Source organism: Athalia rosae, chromosome 8, assembly GCF_917208135.1.
Source record: "Athalia rosae chromosome 8, iyAthRosa1.1, whole genome shotgun sequence".
NCBI lineage: Eukaryota > Metazoa > Arthropoda > Insecta > Hymenoptera > Athaliidae > Athalia > Athalia rosae.
Window position 1 is genome coordinate 803,347 of NC_064033.1, and position 21,456 is coordinate 824,802.

Below are 21,456 nucleotides of genomic sequence, written 5' to 3' on the forward strand. Positions count from 1 at the left end.
GGTAATTACATTGCGTGCAGCTGCAGGGACCAAAAACGATAAGTCATCCTCGCGTACACGGAGAGAATTTAAATTTGAAAACTTTTAAATGATGTACACCCCGCTTTCGTGAAAGGTAATCACGATTTGCGAGTCCGGCTGAACTGGTACGCGGATTTTGTGAACGGGGTTCCATTCCTCTTCTCCGCCGTGAGATACATGGTCATGTGGAATCGCATTTTCACGATTTCAGAATGGAAAAAATCGAAAATCGTTAGAAATTCGCCGTTGAATGGAGCATCAGCGGAGATGCGCGCTATCTTCGATGAGCTGATTAACAAACCTCCACTGTGCGCGGTATAAACTTGGCCGCATCGCGGACCGCAGAGGATGGACGTAAGTGGAATAATAATCGTATTATACGCGAAGCGACGAGGGCAATTACGTAATTAAGTTATCGCCGTAACGTCGTACCCGACGACTACCGAGTAGGTGTAACTTCCAAGGTATATTACGCGCTGGGACCAGGTACAACCGGCCAGGGTTACCGTACCCGATACCGTCGTATTCTACTCCCCGTAGAGTCTTACTACAATCGCAGCCTCGGCTGTGATCCGCGACCGGACAAAACTTCGGGATTGTTATTCGCAGCTCTGGAGTATCGAGGTGTCTGATTCGGGGGTTCGGGTTTTCAGACCCTCCGCTCGGGGTGTTCGAGGGTGGAAGTCGGAATCCAGGCACGCGACACGCACGCGCGATTACGTACGAGGTGCGATACTCCCCACCAACCCCTTTCGACGCGTCGCCCCGTCACTCGGCCTTCGGGGGGTGTTTGGATCGGATACGCGTTCGGATACGTCTGAACGACGTCCGCGTGTCTCGACGGACCCTCCGACTCACCTGCGAACGCCGAGGGCGCCAGAAGGGTGTAGGGCATAAATTCTTCCGTCGTAAATCGTCCGGAGTCTCGATCAAACAACAAACGAATCGCCTGTATGTGCCCCGACTTCGAGTGGGAAACCTTCGATTTTATCGGGCGCACGAAAACGGGGGGAGGTCGGAGAATGCAACCCTTTTTTTTTTTTGTCCTCCCTCTCCGCAAACACAGACCTTCTACCGTCGCGCGAACGACGATGAATTAAAGAATACCATTCGGCCCGTACTCTGTTTTTTTTTTTTTTGCTCTCCGTTCGTGCACGGAGTCGTTCTAATTAATTCACCTCGGCGGAACCCTCACCTCGAACCTTTTTTTTTTGCCGCTACAGCGTCACGGGTGATGCCGCATACTTTTCAACGAGATGTACCTTTCCTCGCGCATCGTGGATATGGTCCGCTGTCGCGCGTACCTTGAGATACTTTTACGTCGGTTAGCCCCCGGCATCGAATTATTCGGTTATTATACCCGCGGTTCACGGGGCGGTTTTCACGGCCACGTATACGTTGGATTTTTACACGAGCGTCACCCATGCGTGAGTAAATATAGGCGCGGTGGATGATATGGGCATACGCCTTCGCCTATACGTAGTTTTCGTATGTACACGAGCACGATAGCCAGATGGATGGATATTAGATGGATATGCAAAGTTCGTTGCTCAACAGACCCGCCGCTGGTTAATCATACATATATTTATCGGACACGTGCTGATTATTTTAACTTGCACAGGTATGAAGCTCGCACACCCGTGTACGAGTATTTGCGATATGGAGTACGGAGGTCTTACATGGTTTCACATGTGTGTACAAGATTCTACGTAACGTGAGGTAAAATATTTCAACGTACGAGTTGCCCCAAATTGAATCAGTCAAGGTTATTTAATGGAGAAATATTTTTGTGCAACGCCGACCAGACGAAAAAAGGGGGAAAAAGGCTCGGTTCCCAAAGGACGAGCAGAGGGTGAAAATGACCGATAGGAATAACGTGGGTCCGAGGACGAGCGACGTATATCTGTATTAATTAAATAAAATCAAATACAGGTATCGTACGGTATCCGAGACAACGGAGTTAATTAGAATAATTCGCGCTGCCTGCCTCGAAGGTGTTGGGCGTGTTCGGTATTGCGTATATACCTATACGTGTATCCACGTTCGTCCACAATACGGGCGCATCACCTCGGGCAAGGCTTTACACTCGTATCCATTCTAAAGTTATCGATAAAACACGAAGCGTGCGCGTTTAATTATTAGACCTGAATAATTCCGAGACTCGTCAAACACCGAGCGTGTTACAACGGAAAGATTGTAGGAGAACTGTTCCGTGTAAAGGAATTCGAAAAGCGCGTGCTTCTACTCCTTATCGAATCGTCGAAGAATTTGCGTTGCTATAAAAAAAATTAAAACGATGATCTTGTTTTACGATTACTGCGGATACTCGATATCCCCGAACACCGGGGGCCTGGTAAAAATGGTTCAATCGAATTTACGTACGGTATACCTAGATGAAATATTGCGATTGCCTCGGTAGTGAAAGCTCTCGTCAAGCATCGCCTTGCCAAAAATAAGCATATGGCTGTCCTCTTTCCATTTTTTTTTTTTTTTGTTTAGATTATTTTTTGATCTCGCGCGTATATCACAAAATATACTCGCGCGTTGTATTCTCCTTCCCCAAAAATCCCTTATCTTCGCCCCATTTTTCTCTAATTAAATCACAAAACATCGACCTTCTCCGCTGGAGTATAAAAAGTGTGCCACAGCTGGTAGGAACTGAATTTCACCTATACACGAACACGTTGACATCGTGCAAATATATATTTAAAGAAAAGGAGTTCGGGGGTTCAAGAATTGTAGGGTGTCGACCTTGCCGTGGTTCGTGTGTACGAGGGAATCAAGGGCGAAAATATTTCATCGATGCAAATTCGTAATTAATTCGGTTTTTCCCCCTGGGAACTATTCCAGTCTTTAAAATATCACGTGCGCGTACGGATCAAGCGTGTGCAACGTATTTTTATACACAATTTCGTACACATTACTCTGCCAAAGTTATGATGTATAACTATACAGGTGAATATAACTATGTATGATATCATATATTATCTGTATTATAACACACAGGATATTATACGGGTGGGGGAATAATTTACGGGCAACTTTTTGCCGCGTCAGGTACAGCGAAATAGCGAATACAATGAGGAAGAACAAGAATGAGAATCTTCATAATTTTTGCTTATTCAATGTCAGGAAAATCTCTCACCTGTAGCACCGAAATTTACGTCAACGCTGTTGTAAAAACCAAACCTACCGCGACATTCAAACACGCGCAAACACTTAACGGTTTGAAATAAAAATTAGTGAAAACCGAATTGTCGAAATAATATTTGGTAATGGAACGATGCGAAGCTGCTAAAATACTGCGACAACCGATCGTGATTACGCGCACCGATCGCTACGAATTTGAATTCGGTAAATATTATTCCCTCTCCCAACCGTCGATCCTGATCCAGCCGAAGGGATTAGGGTAAGCCCGATCTCAGCGACAACTGAGCTAATACGGTTCTCATTGCCAATCTCAATAACTACGCGTTTCTTATCAGTTGCTCGTGGACTTACAAGGCGGACGGACCTGCGATACAATATACTCGACGAGAAGACCGGCGATACTCCTGTCCCTTCGCAGACCTTTCGGTAATTATTTCTATATTTCTTAATCATATGTGGCCATTTGTTTTATAGATTCTTTCGCGATTTACGGATAATCGAGTAAGTAGACGCATACTGATAAAAAAATTTAACTCACTCACGATCATCATCAAAGGCGTATACATATAGTTTCTAGAATCACGAGGAGCGTGTCCGCATTTCAGCGGTTAAGCCGAGATACATGAGACTTTAATATGTTTCTATCGACGAACGTTGTTATTACCGTCCACCTATACCTATGTCGATGCATAAATAATAAAATGAAAAATAATCACAAGTGTTGGCAGTGCCGATGTTCTTAGCTGTGGGATGGCTGTGAGTGCGATACACACGTATTATGTATGCTCGTACGTTTAAATTTAGTTTGGGTTTATTTTAGCCGAAAGTAAAGAGTTACGCGCGTTTAACTGCATCGCGGACGGTAAGCACAACGCGCTTCTTAAATTCGTAAACTTAATATAAACATTGGCATCGGACTAGCGATCGACAAATAGCTGGATCTACGTACGTACGTACGTATCGTTCGTACCTACCTGCACATAATATCGGTAAATGCACGCGGAGCATAACAATTGAGACTTAGCCGCTTCTCGTTAAACAGACACGATATTATTTAAACATGCGATAATTGCGCAATTCGTACACCGAAAGCACGAGGGGTCCGCGCCCCAGGTGTACCATTGTGGGATGTAGACACACGTACGGGATGAGGTATGTCCACGATACGTGACGCAGGTATTAATTAAAATTATAACTATCCGATAAAGGAGGAGAGAGGGATAGAAAGGACATTAACGCGTCAAGCTCGAATCGCAATGGCTAATGGCGATTTTGAAAGTTTGTTAAGGTTTTTTATGTCACGGGTGCTCGGTGGAGGCCTTTGCCCGTAAATCGCAGCCAACTGTGTCTAGGTCATCTAATTTTATTTTCGAGATGCGTGCGATGATCCTTTTGTACCATGTGGACCGGTGCGATAACCGCAAATCCCGATAATTCATTAATCGGCTGATCTCCTCTGCTTGTGGAATGATTAATTTGATAGTCAAATGTCGGAGATGCGAATGACACGGGTGTACAAGAGTTGTCGAATCGTGATCGTATATTATAGAGAAAATGCATTCAAAGTGTACATCAATAACGAACTCCATATCGATATTAATCGTGTTTATACATATTTAATTGAGATACAATATATAATATATTTTATTTAATATGGAAAATAGCGTATTACAATATTATAATATTAGCTAAGTGGAAAATACAACGTAGGGTATTAATATTTTATTATTATTCTTTCCTTTTTATTTTTTTTTTTTTATTACGCTTCATTCCTCGTCTTCTATTTATTTATTTGGCAACAATCAACAACAATAGGGTTAATTATTATTAATTAATAATATTCAATAATAAGTAATAATCCATACAATTTCAATATCTGTTACAGATTATTAATTTTTATTACCTATATTACAATTCAACTTCATTTTAACGGTGCGAATCCTATCAATGTCTTTTTTTCACGCAAGTTTTCACTCGTATCTGGGGTTGCCCGACAAAATATAATAATGACAAGATAATTATTTAGCTAGGACTTTTTCTTCTTACCCATTAATACTCAACTTTCAACGAATTCTATTTATATTTGAAAACCTAGTAGAGGGTGTCGTGATTTAATCTTTAAAATGCTGCCCAAGTGACGAAACGGTAACTTTGCGTACGTACGTCTGATCGAAAATCATTTCTCTTCGCGTTGCTACGTTTCAAATAAAAAGATAACGTTCGAATCTATTTCAAATTTCACGGGGAGTAATTAAAATTGGCAGTGAGGATTCTAACGATAAAAATTACCATAGAATAATTGTCTAGGTACAATATGCTGTACACCAACTTATTGCCAACGATAAACGTAATATCAACGAACTAGCGAAATCCACGCCGCGACTGTGGCTTGGAAATAATCACATAACATTTTGCAATTGTCGTCAATCACCCAAACGATCGGTGGCAAACGATAATTACAATTGGAAATCAGTTACGAATACCTTGAGACAAAACTGCCCTAAATTGCAGCCCTTGTACCTTCTTTCCAGGAAGAGAATAATCTTTCTAATTTCTTCAACGATACATGTTCCTTTGCTATTCACAGCGCACATGTTTTTTCACCAGATTATAATTTCTGAAATTTATTTTTACCTCTGTCCCCGAAGACGAGCTTCCGGAAGAGGGTTTCACCTTCTGAGATGGGGGTCTACGGGGGAACTTCTCCATCCACGTTTTCATTGTACCCAGGACGCGGGGACCCAGAGGGGTTCGGTTTCCACTCGGGATATCGCACCGACTAGCTGTTCGAAGGCCATGGACAGATCCGCGTTGACGATCGTCTCGTCGAACAGGTGAGAGTAAAGAAATTCTATTCGGTCAGCGCTGTGGATCATCTCGTGGAACTCTTCGTCCTGGAACACGAGGGTGAGTCCGAATTAACGAATGATTGGCGACGGCGCAATTTTTCCCCGTGTTGATCAACTTACCGTAAAACCCCTGGAGTTTGTCTCGTCGAAAGTGGATCTTGCCCTCGCCTCGTTTCTAGTCTCCTTTAGGATGTCGAACCTCGGCGGTTTCACGTAAATAACGAACGGCTTGAGCTGCGGCGTACGCAACATCTTGAGGGCCTGGTAATGAGGGCTGAGGAGGCACACGTAACCGGCATTCACCAAGGACTTGACGCTCTCGCCGCTGGTGCCGTATAAATTCCCCTTGTACTCCCCGTACTCGATTAACTTTAGCAAAGCTATGTCTTCTTCCATTTTCTCACGACTCACGAAAAAGTATTCCTTCCCGTCGATCTCCCCCGGTCTCGGAGGTCTGGAAGTGTCTGCAAACGAGCGGAGAGGATCATTTATTTTTTTGTCGAGCTTTTTCCCCTACAGGTAGCCGGAGTCTGATCTCTTGGCACTCACAGGGGATGGGTGTCCTGTACTTTTCCGGGTCCGTAGCTACGAGTCTCCGCTTCAGTTCGTTCCTCCCGACTCCGGGGGGTCCCACGAGGACTATCGGCCTGTAGAATCCTGGCCTGGGATAGAGTTTGGCGACCTCCTCATAGGTGGGTATCTCTTCGCGGTCAAAGTCGTCGTTCTCTGCCGCGTCATACATGATCTTTTTAGTTTTAAGACCCTGCAAGTTGCACTTTGTGGGCGAGGCGTGCAAAGAGGTCTGGGGACGGGGGCACAGGGCAGGCAAAGGCACTGGAACAGAACACAGGCCTAACCGAGAGTTAGGGGGGTGAGTCGATTATTTGTTAACGAAAGCGGTGGCTCGTCTCTTTTTTAGCGGAGCACTGATTACAAACGCATCCCTTAAATGTCATCGTCGAAGACATTTTTTGACTCGAATGAATGAACGAACGAGCGGGGTCGTTCCGTGTTAGTGGATGAGCATTTGAAAATGGTAATGTTAGATACCTACGTCCCGATTCATGCGAAGGGTGAGATTATCGTAAAAATTATTGTATCGACGGTCGTTTTCAATTGCATATGATTTTTTACCAATGGAAGAAATGATCGCTTGTTGGACTTTGCGGAAATAAAAAGACACCGACACAAACGTTTAAAGAACAACGGCTAATATTTCAAATACGATTACAATATTGATGCACATCTCAAATAATAGAACTAGCTGACTATAATCCATTAACATATTTTATTTAAATATCCATACGCTATTCAACTAAACCTCGAATATTTTTTTACTCAACTTAACAATATTTACCCTGTTTTCGTCAACTTGTAACTCTGAAGTCTCGAAACGAAATGACTGATCATTCGTATTTCGGTTAACGATACAAATCATCAAGGGGAGCGATCCAATCAGACGCCCGAAAATGCATCGGTTTTTTTGCATTTTTTCAAAAGTGATAAAATAATTGCGTCAACCCAAAGTTTTCGATTTTTTTTTCAAAATCATAAACAGATTTCTCCCCTCAAATCTCTAAATTCTAAGGCACACTACGCGAGCAAGATGCATTAAATATTCAAAAAGATAGTAACGTGTACCACTTACTTATGTTGTCAGTTTCACCATTTTTTTCCTTCTGCTGACGTTCGAGGATGATGATCCTTTCCTGAAGAGCTCGACTGGGGATGAGACCAGCCCTCATGTTTCGGTCGCCTTCGCGACGCGCCTGCCACCTTCGGATGACAACAAATAACCCGAGTGAGTATTTTCAAGAAAATTATTCCCGATAAAATCGAACTCACCAGTAGGCATCGTCCTGACTGACGATATGCAGCACATCTCCTTTGACAAAATCTAAGCCTGCCTCCTTGCAAGGTATGTAACGGTCGTCAGCCGCCGTGTAAGAGAAATGCGCCCGAACTCGAACCTGCAATGATCGAAAGTTTAATTCGGGTTTTTGCATCGTCGAAAAACGATGGTTTTTAAACGAGATATTACTTTGCTTTCTCTGATCCCACTTTTGCTGTCGGCTGGTACTATTTTGAACGTGATCGTGCCTTCGGAATTTTGCTGAAATATCAGAGTACAGGAATATTCAAAAAAATTTCCTCTCGTGCGTTGACTCAGAGTCTAACATTTGGAGAACCCACTCACCAAAATTTTCAATACACAATTCGGAGTTTTTCCTTCCACGCTGATTCCGTTGACCTCGCAAACTTCGTCTCCGACATGAATTAGGCCGGATCTGTCGGCTGCGCCTCCGAGCATTATCCGCGCAATAACGATCTTGCCAGTTTCCTCACAAGTCTTTATGGTTGCGCCCTATTTCGAACAGACAAATTGACGTACAGATGTCTTTCGCATTCGATATTTAGACTATCAATTAGCTTTCGTTTGCATGAGTTTGTCGTATGAGATACGGATTATTTTACATTCCCTGACGGATGGGAAATTGCTTGTAAAAGTTAAGCAACCTCCTCATGAACCAGAACTCAGGCAAACCAGGCAATTTTTTCTGCTGACAGTGCAGCAGATTGTAATCCGAGAACTTGACTCGTCCGTTGAAGCGCAAGTATTTAACGATCGTGCAACGTATCTTTTTAACTGGCTACGGTAATATTGAACTCTCCCATGGTATTTGATGAACACGGTATTAGTATAGAATCAAGACTCGAGATCATTACTGAGTATGCTACAAAATTAGGGTGACAATTACCGCACAGTATTTCTTACGAAAAGAAAACTACGAGTATAGCAGGCTGGTAATATGCGAGATTCGATTTATTTTCTACGAATGATCTAATATTTCGGAATTAGGAGCAAACGGGTGTTTTTTTTTTTTTTTTTCGACTATAACTGGAACATTCACAATGATGGAAAACTTACCACAATCGGTTCAACACCAGCACCGCACTTCAAAGCAAGTTTGTCGATAAAAGAAATTGATTAATACATTTGACCTTTGATTATTCATCTTAAAACTCCTTGTTACAATATTGTCAAAATTTTGAACGAGCAAAGAAATGTTTTTTTTTTCTGTTACCGATTCTACGTAAAAAAAAGCAGATACTGCAGGGACAGCGATCATCGCTTCGTTAAATCTAGATCGAGAACCGCAATGTGCGTTCACCACAAGCCTAGTCCAACAATAGATTATACGTACCAAGGGTTCATTGGATTTAACAAGCTGTACAATTTTTATCGTTTCCTCGTCCTCGTCGACTTCCAATGGAATCTCCGGAAGCCTTGGATAATAATCTTTCTGAGCAACGGCGTCGTGAGCGCACAGCAGACCCTGCAGGTGTGAAATTAGCGCGGCGTGAGTGATTTCGAATCAGGATATCGTCCGTTTAATTTTTACCTGTATGTGGGGTCTCTGTAAGAGATGGAAGAGTTCTTTGCAATCTTCGGAAATATGGGTTCTGACGGCGAGGAGATCCAGAACTTCTACATCGATGTCCATCGAGTTGGACAGAACGGGAAAAAATTTGTCATCCTTCGCATTGCTGATTATTTTATTATGAACGTTGACCAAAGCGTTGAGTTCTTTTGATCTCAGTAAATCGCTGAGAAACCCAAATTCCTCGTCGGTGCAGGTGGGGAGGTCCGTTTTATTTTCTTCCAGCGAGTTGAGTAGCTTGGACAATGCTGTTGGTATGAAAATTAAACCAGAACCGGTCAAATGTGCAATCCCTGAGATTTTACGGTTGCAGTAAATATAAACAAGTGCGGTAAAGATGCCGGGGGCGTACAGACGGCATTAATTCTCTATAAATAGAAATTCGCGAGTTGATATACCGGAGCCAGAGAGAGAGACACCCGTTTGTCTATCAGATCGATAGCTAATTATAGTAACTTTTGCTCGAATGTACCATAAATTGATGTTACGATCAAGCAAAACAAGAAGTGGAAGCAATCGACTCACCTGGATCCCAATTGGTGTTTTCCATGATAGCTGTCATCGCTCGTTAGCCGAACAGTGGAAATCCCAGTCGTTCAACTACCACTTTCCCGACTGCTGGAATATGAGACGGCGATGAAGATGGAAAGCGTATAAATACGAAGCATTGAACAACGCGGACTACCGCGATAGGATCGTCAACGAACGCGACAGCCCTCGTCTTCTCCCATTCCCAAGGGTATTGACACCGTTATTTCGTAGCTATAAAACACCAAGGCACAACGGGAACGAGCGAGCGATCCGAGAGAACTGCGATAGGTCGGGTATTAAATTTAGCCCTAAAGCTTCTTCGAGCAACTTAGCGAGCAGCTAGCCGCCGGTTAACGCGCTGGCGAGTCAGCTTATTATTCGCACGTACGAATCGGACACTCGAGAGATTTTACCTCGGTAAAGTTTCGTTGAAAAACACGTTACGTAAGACATGGTTCAGGCGCAAACGGGGTAGGGTGACATTTTTTTTCAGGGCTGAGAGGAGGCCAGAAGTGTACGGTAGTTATTGGAACGGTGTGAAAGGGGATGTGTATATTTTTATTGAATATTGAGGCAATAACGGCGAATAAATGAAATATACCCGGCGGACGTTCGCGCGAATGAACGAAAACTCGAAGATTGGGTCGAGAACCAAAGGGGTATCCCTAATTCGATAGTTGGCGTAAAATCTAATACCTAGTATTGATTTTCACGTCCAAACGCACTGACATTTTTCGAAGAGAACGCGTTCTCACGGCAAACTAGAACCCTGCGCCATTTTGCAAGGCACTAGGTGGCGGGTGCTGTTTCGCTGCATGCGCATTTTGGGGATGGCGATGGGGATGGGGATGAAAAATCGTACGTGCATCGTAAACTCCGTATTTCGGACGAAACGAAGCCGTCCAGGCTTGGGGAAAAATTGCCCAACGTACGCCGCGTGTCGCACGTCAATTCGTCGGAAGCTGAAATATTTTATTAAACGTCCATTTCTCTCAATTCTGCGCCGCGTCGCCGGGGCCATCCGAAGTAGCGCGCGGTCGGTCGTTCGAACCGGCGCGCCAGAGCGGCATTTGTCGATGCAAGAAAACAAACGAACGTCGACGGGACGAATGAAGGTCGAGCCGTTGCCTGGTAGCTGCCTCACCGACGGTCAAATCCATCCGAGGCCCCGTAAAACGTTTGGTGGCAGCACGGTTTGGAATTTCTGTGTACATCATACGTGCAGTTGTCTGCAAAGCGAAGGCAAAGCAACGGCAGAGACAAATATCTCTACGATCGGATGATAGTTTGGTAATTAAATCAATGTTTACAGTGTAAAACGTTGTGTAAAGTTTGTGCGTCTGATGTGCGGTACGAAAACGCGTCGAAGACTCCCTGCCGCTGACCGGTAAGCGAAATTTTCAAATACGAAGCCCAAATTCAGTCGATTTCACCCACACGACTCCAAAACAAGTTTGACATGGCGTTGACACGGCTCGACAATTTTTGGAAATAACATTCGCTGTCGGAGCGGTACGCCCACGCGTAGGGACAGTTAGGAATTCCCAAAAAATTCCAGAGACTTCCAGAACTCTGAATATTCCATTACATTTACTAAATACGCATTTAGAGTTCCAAAAGTCCGCCCTCGTGGTCCGGCAACTCTATATAAAAGGTGTACATAAGCAGCTCTGAAATCCACAAGTGGTCGTCGCGTATAAACCCATCCCGCTTAATTCCCCGCTATTATTTTATACCAAGAAAGGTGTTGGATGGGGTTCTCAGTTTTATTGGAGATTTTAATGGATTGTTCCTTATTTTTAGTTGCAGAATATTCAGAAGAAAAGACTCGGCCGTTCCTCTCAACAAACTCGACGTTTCGGTGAGTCAAAATGAAGTTTATCCATTTTATTTTATTCCGTGTATCCATGTCGCTATTTATCCGCTTATTATTGATTTCTCTCGTTGAACAATCGATAAAAATTAATGTACGACGCCGCTACGCGGTGGGATCCACCGAAGCGTCCTCCGCATCTTTATTCTTTTATTTCGCTCTTCAGAATAATAAACAAAAACAGATGAACGACGATACGCGATCATTTCGCGGGATAGAAAGCGTTCTGCACTATCCGCGGGTACGTGTGCCTCCACAAACCACTCACAGATCACGCTGGTGGACAATGCCAAACCGAGTTCAACGAAGCACCCCCTAAAATTTCAATTCACGCACAACCACCCTTCGATTTTTCATCAATTATTCCAGCCAAATCTCCACCGAATGATGAAATTTTAGATCTCAATTGAAAATTGATCACGCTTTTGGTACCTCCTCACGAAAATTCCGCGTTTGGTACAGACCGTGGTCTCGTTTTTCCATTTTACCTTTCTTTTCTTCTTTTTTTTTTTTTTCTCACCCATCATTCGTGAGCGCGTGAATTTATCATCGCCGTTATAAGTTTGTTCGTTTTAACAAACTCGGGAGAATATAGTTTTCCGATCCGGTTAGTTACGGGACGTGCATAGCTCTGGATGTATAACTTGCATCGCGCGTTGAAGTTTGTTATTGGTAATATTAATAACCGACGTTCGCTCGACGGGTGTGCGGGGCAGCGATGCGATGCCGAGGGGGTGCAGTTTCGTTAAAACTCCTTGGCTCCGGTATCGGGCGGCGGTCAAACCGCTTGGCCCCGTAAAACGTTGAAACGCGTTAAAACGTTAAAAGGTCGAAGCGTCGACGTTCGTGTGTTGTAGTAGACGCCACACGTAAGTACAAAATGTATACGTATGGATAACACAGCGAAACAGAGCGAACGAGAAAAACGCTAAAAACAGAAACATTCATACACCGAAAAATAACGAATAGCGCCCGCGCGCTCGCCGACCGTCGAACTTTTGAATTTACTGCCCGGACGTATTGGCTGCGAAGGGAGTAAAATTAAGGCTAGTAAAACATTCCGAACGTAGATATTACTATTCGCTCGATACCTACTTTTTACCCCCTGTGTCAATTAATGCCTCCTCACTACCCTCTATTATTCAAGCCCGCACCTCGTTTAACGTTCAATCTGCATCCCATTTTTTGTTTTTTTTTTTTCTTTTCTCTCCCCCTTTCGCTTTATTACACGATATTCACCGCCGAGAGAAAAATGTGACGAGTCTCGCGTGTTTATGCCAAATTTCGAATCGTTGGTGAATTTCACTTTGTTAGCACCTGAGATACACGTGACGACGAATGGCGAAAATTCGATTTTTTTTCCTCCGCCCTCCCGCCCGGGGGTTGATCTATTCTCGATACGGAATATCCAATATTGAGATTCGAGAGCAAATATCTGTACTAAATATTCTTTATGGGCGTACACTCTTGTGTAACGTCGCAGGATAATATTGTTGTTCCGCTTTCTATACGTTAAATTCGATCCTGCGGCGTAGGTGTAGCGGAAGAATCGAAGGATACGCCTGTACGTGCGTATCGGCATATCCGGTAACCACCCTCTCCAGGCTCATATATTTCTAATATTTGAAATTGTCGAGACGCGTATACGTAAAAATCTTTTCCGTGTAGTATTTTTCCTTATCAAAATTCCCGTCCTTACGGACGTTAGATACGTACGTACAATCGGCGGGGGGGTGGGTGGAAATATATAGAAATGGAAATGGAAATGGAAATGGCAATGGGAACGGGAACGGGAATGGGAATTCGGTAGAACAGCCTTACGAACTATAGACTGGAGTCGAACGCGGGGGTGTAACAGCCTCGGCTGTGTGCGTTCCGTTCCATGTACGTCCACATCTGCATCCATATAATATACGTTATGCCTCGCACACGCGTACAACCTCCGTATAATATAGGTTGGGTTATTATACCTCTTGAATGTTTAATGTGTTTGCCTTCCTTCGTTTTCGCTCGCTCGGCATGCGGCTGCTTTATGTTTTACTAAGTAAATTACTGTTTTTTGTTCCAAGCGTTAACGTTACCCCAATCGATTCGTGCGCCCCATCCTCCTCCGTCTTCAATCTTCTCGCTTTTCCTTAATATTCCTACCGACGTACCTCGTACGGGCTACTCATATTCATCCCCCCGAAAAATTGCACGTATTAGCCGCGGAAAAGTTTCCCTCGACAGAAATCCTCCGACAAATTTTCGTCGACGTCTGTTCAGGATTCGCGTACACAGGTGTAGTTGCAGTTGTAGAAAAGATGCGAAGGTTTCGCCGCGTGAGCAGGTAAGAAAAAGCGAGGGGAAACGGGAGGGGGATGGCGATAAACGATTTTTATCGTTTTAACACGGCGAGCCGCGTAAAGATACAACGGTGGAATGCGAACTTTGCTATTTATTTATTCTTTTCTATCCGCACACATCGTCGACGACGCGGCTCTCCACTCCGTCGCAGCTCCCGCTCGGCGCGTCGGGGATCTCGCGATTTTCCAGAAGAATACCGCGTAACTAGGTTCTACATAATGGAGCGATAGGACACGCGTGTGTAATATCCACCGACACAATTCTACCGGCTATTATCGTACATACGTCCACACGTACCGCACGTGTATTCGCGTCGTAACCTTTATTATTTCATTCGAAGCTCGTGTATATATACCAGCCGATGGCTTCGCTCGTGCGGAGAAAATATCGTCAATTAATTCTCGGCTTACATATATTTATATACATATAACCACCCTTATTTCTCTTTCAACATTATATATGCCGTATATACCACTTCTTATGAATAAATTAATTTATACACGGACGATGTACGGACGTATGCGACCTACCTACGTACGTACGTACATGCACATCCATATTCACTATTTACGTGTATCACATAGATAGTATCGATCCGCACCCCTCGCCCGCGTTATATTGCGATGGAGAACTTCGACTGGCTCAACGCAACCCGAATATAAGGGACCATCCTCGATAAATGACGAGGGACGACCTTCGATCGACCTACGATGTGTCTGACTTTTTTTTCATTTCCTTTTTTTATTTTATTTTATTTTTTCTTTATCGCATCGCGCATAATCCGATCGCACATGATTCGATTTTTAAGAACACACGGGCAATTATATTCGACACGTGTGTTACGTATATTCGTATGCGGCATATTTATGAGGATGCGAGTGATTTCTCCAATATTCGGTAGCGATTTTCATCGGTTGCGCCTGTGTGCAACGGGAGCTGTGCAGCTATACGCGGAGCGGTGGCACGAAGCTTATCACGCACCGGCGCGGCGTCATGTTTCGAATATATCGGTGCTGCAGGTGTCAGATGAACGTATAAATATTAATATAATGCCACTAATTGCGCCTGATTGTACAAATATCAGGGTGTGTATGGGGTAGTTCAGCGTGCCCGAATATATACCCCCCCGCATACGCGACGTCTATAGGTATATTTATAGCGCGTGTCCCACAATACCGTGTACACGATGGCAATTCGTACGTACGTACACGTATGCACCCGCAACTACCCTTTTACTTCGATTACATTTAGCGGAGTATCCGACTTGTATCGAGGCATTTGAAATCGTTCGAGTGGCTCCTCTTGCGCGTAAAGAAAAACTGACGTAATTACAGTCGCTGCTACAGTTTTTCAAGCCTTTTCCCCACATTTTTTCATCCCCTTAAAACGCGTGTATCGTTACGTCGCTCGCTCTTTTTCTTCCACCTGCGCGTACAACGCACCTGTGCAGCAGGTAGTGTGCGTTTACCGTGGCGCACGTGCGGAATGTGTGCATATTGTTATTTCGCTATTGGCCACGAGAATTTCGAGCAAATAGAAACATTCGGTCGTACAACGATCGGAGAGGGGCTGGCTCTCGCGTGTGTTTCGGTCGTGTATACCAGCTGCACCGGTATATCGAGGTATTAAATATACACGCTGATTTTACGCTATGTGCGAATCGTCACCTCCGATAGCTTTCATTTTGTTTCACTACCTGTTCGCCTACCTGTGTACCCGCGCACATGTTTCTCTCTGCAAATATATATATATACGGCGTACAGCACACGCGACGCATCGCTACCACCCTCTTTTCGTACGATATCCCCGAGTACAGCGTGCAACACGATCTCTCGATGACTGATCGACTTTTCGAACGGATGCGTTCCGCTGATTAACGATTACGTTTCAACGAAATCTCCTCCACGATGACACATCCGCGCCTCTTCTCTCCTCTCTTCGCATTTCCACGTGGATATCTGAGGAAATTTTCTCGGGGGCTGACTCGTAATTTTGACGTTTAGTTACGTGGAACGTGGACTTTGCGAGCCAGGTACACCTCGATTATTTTGCATGTATCATTCGCACCGATCAATCGATCAATCAATCACTCTTGATTATATATTTATTCAACACCGCTTGAAATTGCGTATACGTAATAATGATTTTTAACGGATCGTAAACTCTCGCGCTTTCGTGGTGCAGTTATTACTGGAATATCGTACATTTATATATGTATACCGATATGCACGAGTATATACGTCAGGTATGCGAAGCGACGATAAAATATTATACAATATATTTCTAAACTCGATATGTTTTACAGAGCATACGTAAAGCGTCGGTTATCGAATAACACAATAAACGCTGCGGAGTGTAGGTATACCGAAGAATTTTGCGGTTTACACAATTCCACGATTCATTGTCTTCTATCTGAAAACACTGCGACGTCGTGTATCGGTTTGGAAGTTACGCGTTGCGACGTTGCGTTGAAAAAAAAAAGAAAAAAGTCACAATTTTCACTCGAGCGAGAATTCGCTCTCGATACTCCACTCATTGCCATTTCGTGTATCCCATTTGAATATATAACGATGCGTAAACGCATGCATTCTCGCGAGCGTATCACCGATGCTAAATTTGAGGTAAAACCGCTGGAAGAATTGCGACAAATCGAGCGATGCGAAAGTGGACGAAATTTAGACGCGCGAATATATTCCACTTATTTATTATATTCCCATGAATTATAGTCTCCGAGTCAAATATAATTTTCCGCGCTTTTGATACCGCATTATATCATCTGTTCGTCTTACCCCCGGGGTGTTTTGCACCACGGGTCAAATTTCCGAATTGGAAAAAGACCCCCGCGGGGAGGTAACGCCGCGCTCGCGCGCTCGTAGACGACGCTGTGCGGGGCTGAAAAAAATTGAATTCAAAATAGAATGAAAGGAAAACCTATAACTGTACATCCGCAACGCGTACACCAGCCCTGCGTGATCCCTCGCGGTTCGACAGATGCACCGGTGCCCTCGAGAAAATCTCCCCCGTGGTTCCTTGGATTTGAATTTCCTATTGGTTATTAGATAGAGGAATGGATATTGTAATCACGTTTTTAAACTATACAGTCGCTTCGGAACCCGCTGAGGAACCCCTAACGAAGCCGCGTACGCGCGACGCAAATGTGCGCGCGAAACGCTCGTCTGATTTTTCTTTTTAATTTGTACGATTGGTTTCTGCTGAAGGGAAATAAAAAATTTGATCGAAGAGGTCCGTACGCTGGAGCGGTGGTATACAAATAAGGGGGGTCGTTCCCGCGGGCATCGGGGAAATCTAAACGGCAATCATCGGGGCCGTCCCGTATCGCCCGCTGCCAACCCTCGCCACCTATTCGCCTACGAGTGCGCATCGCGCCCAACGGGTAGTTACCCGTGTAGAAGCCGCACACCGGACGTGTACACCTACCGCGTTGCCTCGATCTTTCCTTCCGCCCCCCCCTTCCCACCCCCCGCATTCGTCGCTGCTCTTTCCGATGCACGCGTGCACCACGTCCTAGGCATTTTTTGCGCGGGGTAGGTAGGTAGGTAGGTAGGTGGTGTGCGTCGCAACGCGTCGCTGCCCTGCAAGACGGGCGAATCGAGGGGGAGGGGGGGGGGGGGGGGCTAGACACGGAGGTGTACGAGGTATCTAAATATACCGATGGGAAAGATAATCGCCGGATCAAGCAGCACGAGCCTGATCTCTGAGATCGCGGTAACGAGTCGGCTTTTCCCGCTGCCGCTGCATTTTGTGCCGGTCTGACCGGCAGCTCGGCACGTTATACCGCTATGCCTGCAGTGTGGTAACGTCGTGACGCGCCGCACTTACGTACATGGGATTCTTTAATATTATCGTTAAACCGCCTCGATCCGCGCTCGTCCGCCCTCCCTTCGATTCTTCGAGTCGGAGGCGAAGATCCGCGGAATTTTATCTCGCGAGGAACGTCGTACGCGTGTATAGGTCACCCGACGTCACGTGTACGTTGCGCGGAATCGTTATGCTTTCGCCTGCACCGGGATACGCGCCGGTGTATCTTTTTCCCTTTTTTTTTTTTTTTATTTCAACCGATGGAACTTTCGGTTTTTCATTATCATTACCGTAATTATTATTTCTTTTTCCATACGTGGCGTATATATTTCGAAAAACCGCTCAGTTATTATCGCGATGCATGATAATTTTTTTCATACGAACCTATGGACTAATTTGCGGAGACGCCGAAGATTCCACCCCTTTAATTCGTATACTAAAATAAGCGAAATAACGAAGAGGACACACCCCCTTTCTGAAATCCGCTGCTGCAGCGTGTATGCGGTTGTATATCTGTGCGTATATAAGTATACCTACGCAGATTATTATGTTTTCATCACGGGATCGCGTGTGCGTTGAAAATTTAGCGCCATTTTGCGCAGATTTTGTGTCTTTTTTCCCCCCGATCCTCCGTTCGCTTTTGTTACGCTCTTTTTTTTACACTTTTTACCATCGGTTCTCCCGGATATTTTCTAGCTGTCTGCACTACTTACGAATATGCAAATATATAACTAAAGGGGTATTACGTGCAGCGGTCGAAAGGGTGCCCAGGCTTGTAGTAATTCAAGAAAAATTCAGAGTAGATACCATAACGTAATGATTATCGATCTAACGTAATTGTATGCCAGAATTATTGCAAGAATTTACGATAAACAAAATTGAAATCTTCGTTTTTTCTTAGGATCCAAAGTTAGGTGTGTGTACGTGTAAAATATATCTTGGGCATTTTAATTCCCCGCAATTTTCTTTTCTTCTTTTTTGTTTTTTTTTCTTTACGTTCATCAAATTTTTCTCGAGTTTTGTTTCGGCGTGTACATTTCGCTACGGCGCGGCGTTCCCTCCGTTCTCCACAGTCTCTCTCGGTTTCCCCTGGCGAGCCGAGGAATCGGTGGTAATGCGCTGTTTGCGAGGCTCGTGATGGGCAAAATCGACGGTAATTCTGGGTTTCGGTTTCGATCCCAGAGATCAGAAACGAGCGGGGATCAAAGATATATCTGAAAGATCGCTACCAGTCTTTACCTTTACCGTATTATTCCTTTATACCGTCTATATGTATACCATTCGACCGGGTGAACCCCTCGCATTATCTCTCTTCTTCGGACCGTTATTATCCTCGAGATACATCTGATGAGATGGAAATTTCAAATTTAACGCGCGGTGTACATCCATCCACCTTGCATACTGTGCAACTGTATAATACGTGTGCGCACGCGGTTCGAACCCGCGAGAACCGCGGCGATCCGATGCACGTCGAGATCTACGGTAACGCACCGGATCTCGGAAGCTGACGTGTTCGAAAAATGGATTCGTTAATTTCCACGTACGAAATCCCATTCGTTTCAAAAGTTTTTGTCAGTCGGTCGACGGAGGCGGCGTCGGTTGCAGCCGCATCGGAATCGACGCAGATTCGCAAAGTCAATCGGGTGCAGTACCCGCCGTTGCCTTCCCACCTTTGCAACCACCTCTGATGCCCACTCACCACCGTACATTATACCTCTCGGAATGCATCTGTGCGGAGCGCGTATCAATCGGTGTGGTTATAAATTTTCCCTCGGTCGACCGATGGATTCTCTCGATGTATCAGAGGGTGGGTATATCATCCCGCAGTGGGAGTCGTAGCTGGCTCGCATTTCCATTACATCCAGTGACCAGTTCGTTACTCTGTGGATATAATATTCGCCCCGTCTATCTATCGCTCGTCGCGGCTAGCAGCTCGACTTTAGATCCATAGATCTGAATCCATAAATACAGGGCGCACACCCTCGACGCCGGTGGAATACGTTCACCCGTACATCCTGCGCTTCGTACGTACAAAGTGTGTAAATTTCTATAGAATCACCCGAGGATAGGGTTAATGAAAAAAACTGGGATAATAATTGCAAAACGATTTTAATTATGGTCCACGGTTGTTCCCATCGCTCATGCACATTGGTACATAACTCAGCGTAGCTCGGTGCGCCGGCAATTTGTCCAGGTATATAAAAGGGAGTATAGCATTTCTTTTCTCTCAGGTATTATGAATAAATTGAAAAAAAAAATAAAAAATAAAAAAACTAAAAAAAAAAGAAATATACAAAATAAAAAAGTGAGCAAGTAATAAATCCGGACGAAGGGATGAGCGGTGGACCGGTGTACGGGTAGGTAGGTAGGTAGAGGGTACGGGTGGGGATATACGAGGTGCACGGGTGACGTGGTTTGATATCGAAAACAAAAAAAGAACGAAACGAATGAAAAGGGTGAAACGATCTATGGGATTTTATGGATTATACATACGTCTCTATGTGTACGATTTTTGCGCTTCCACGTACATACATACGTATGTAATACACCCGGCGCGTAAGAAATGAGTCGAGGAAACCGCGGGGTAGGGGGGGGGGGGGGTTGGGGGCAAAGGGTTCGATATCATTAATAATAATTATACAATTATACGTAGGTAGGATATGAGGTGTACGCACACCGGTGTACCCGTTCGTACGTATATCGAGCGCGTACGCCCGTGTGTATCGGGTGTAGTTTAGCGGCGTGTTATTATCTTCTTCCTCGACTCGCGGCTCAGCGGTGAGCTCCGACTCGAACTATACGTTATTACTTATAATATTTCATCTTCGGAATTGGTGGTTATACTTTGTTTATGTCATGGGAAACGACGATATCGCGCGCGCGCGACCAATAAAAATATAAAACAACCACCACCTCGTTTGTACATAGATGGATTCGTGTAAGCTTACGCACACGTACGTACGTACAATTATCCTTTACCCGCTCTATTATACGCAACTGGCTTACTTCGGGCTGATCCACATCGATATTTGTCTCGCTTTTATCTATTATTACGTGCGTCCGATATGCCCCTGCAGTTTGCCAACGTCGTCCCACGCTATTACGCGGCTATAGGTACGTACGTACGATGCGTTGCTGCGGATGCACGTCGTACGTAGCGCAGGAACGATGCAGATGAGACTGGAGAAGAGAGAGAAGAAGTCGCGACGGGATAAGTTTGTCGATTTTTTTCGAATCAGTTTCTCCACTCGTTATTTTGCAATAGGGTGGTCGTATATTATATTATACGCCGATGTGGGTATATATCGGCGATTATTCTTAGGATCGGAATGCGACGGAATTGTTTACACGATTCATTTGATTGTAATATGGTTATTTTATTGGTCACGCACGCACGCGTGAACAACGCCTTGTGTTTAATACA

General features: G+C 44.6%; 2 protein-coding genes and 1 long non-coding RNA gene across 15 annotated transcripts in view; 2 read left to right on the forward strand and 1 right to left on the reverse strand.

Annotated features, from left to right (window-relative positions):
* Positions 1-4: 4 nt before the first annotated feature.
* Positions 5-6,131, forward strand: LOC125502071. 2 transcript variants are annotated; one of them, XR_007279882.1, is made up of 3 exons: positions 5-375; positions 3,507-3,597; positions 5,820-6,131. It is a non-coding gene; the product is annotated as an uncharacterized LOC125502071 (long non-coding RNA). The 2 variants fall into 2 exon arrangements; XR_007279881.1 differs by lacking the exon at positions 5-375 and having other exon boundaries at positions 3,440-3,597.
* LOC105692411 (MAGUK p55 subfamily member 7) lies at positions 4,697-10,813 on the reverse strand. Of its 6 annotated transcripts, XM_012411599.3 has the most exons (12): positions 10,691-10,813; positions 9,989-10,081; positions 9,425-9,711; positions 9,227-9,358; positions 8,950-8,976; positions 8,218-8,385; positions 8,062-8,133; positions 7,866-7,990; positions 7,669-7,796; positions 6,570-6,872; positions 6,141-6,484; positions 4,697-6,065 (listed from the first exon to the last, which is right to left on the reverse strand). In XM_012411599.3, the coding sequence occupies exons 2-12, from the start codon at positions 10,023-10,025 to the stop codon at positions 5,889-5,891; spliced, it is 1,800 nt and encodes a 599-aa protein (XP_012267022.2). In that variant the 5' UTR covers positions 10,026-10,081; positions 10,691-10,813; the 3' UTR covers positions 4,697-5,888. The 6 variants fall into 6 exon arrangements, with proteins under 6 accessions (XP_012267022.2, XP_012267024.2, XP_048515606.1 ...); XM_012411601.4 differs by lacking the exon at positions 10,691-10,813 and having other exon boundaries at positions 6,570-6,746; positions 9,989-10,683; XM_048659649.1 differs by lacking the exon at positions 10,691-10,813 and having other exon boundaries at positions 6,570-6,854; positions 9,989-10,683.
* LOC105692393 (protein bric-a-brac 1-like) overlaps positions 6,571-21,456 on the forward strand; it is a 131,843-nt gene continuing 116,957 nt past the window's right edge. For 6 of the 7 annotated variants that reach the window (XM_048659641.1, XM_048659640.1, XM_048659645.1 and 3 more), the window contains exons 1-4: positions 6,571-6,712; positions 6,774-6,891; positions 7,681-7,821; positions 11,798-11,855. The gene's annotated coding sequence lies outside the window, so the exon portion shown is untranslated. Of the gene's footprint in view, positions 6,713-6,773; positions 6,892-7,680; positions 7,822-11,148; positions 11,382-11,797; positions 11,856-21,456 lie in introns of those variants that run through there. The other variant, XM_048659642.1, reaches the window with a different exon arrangement.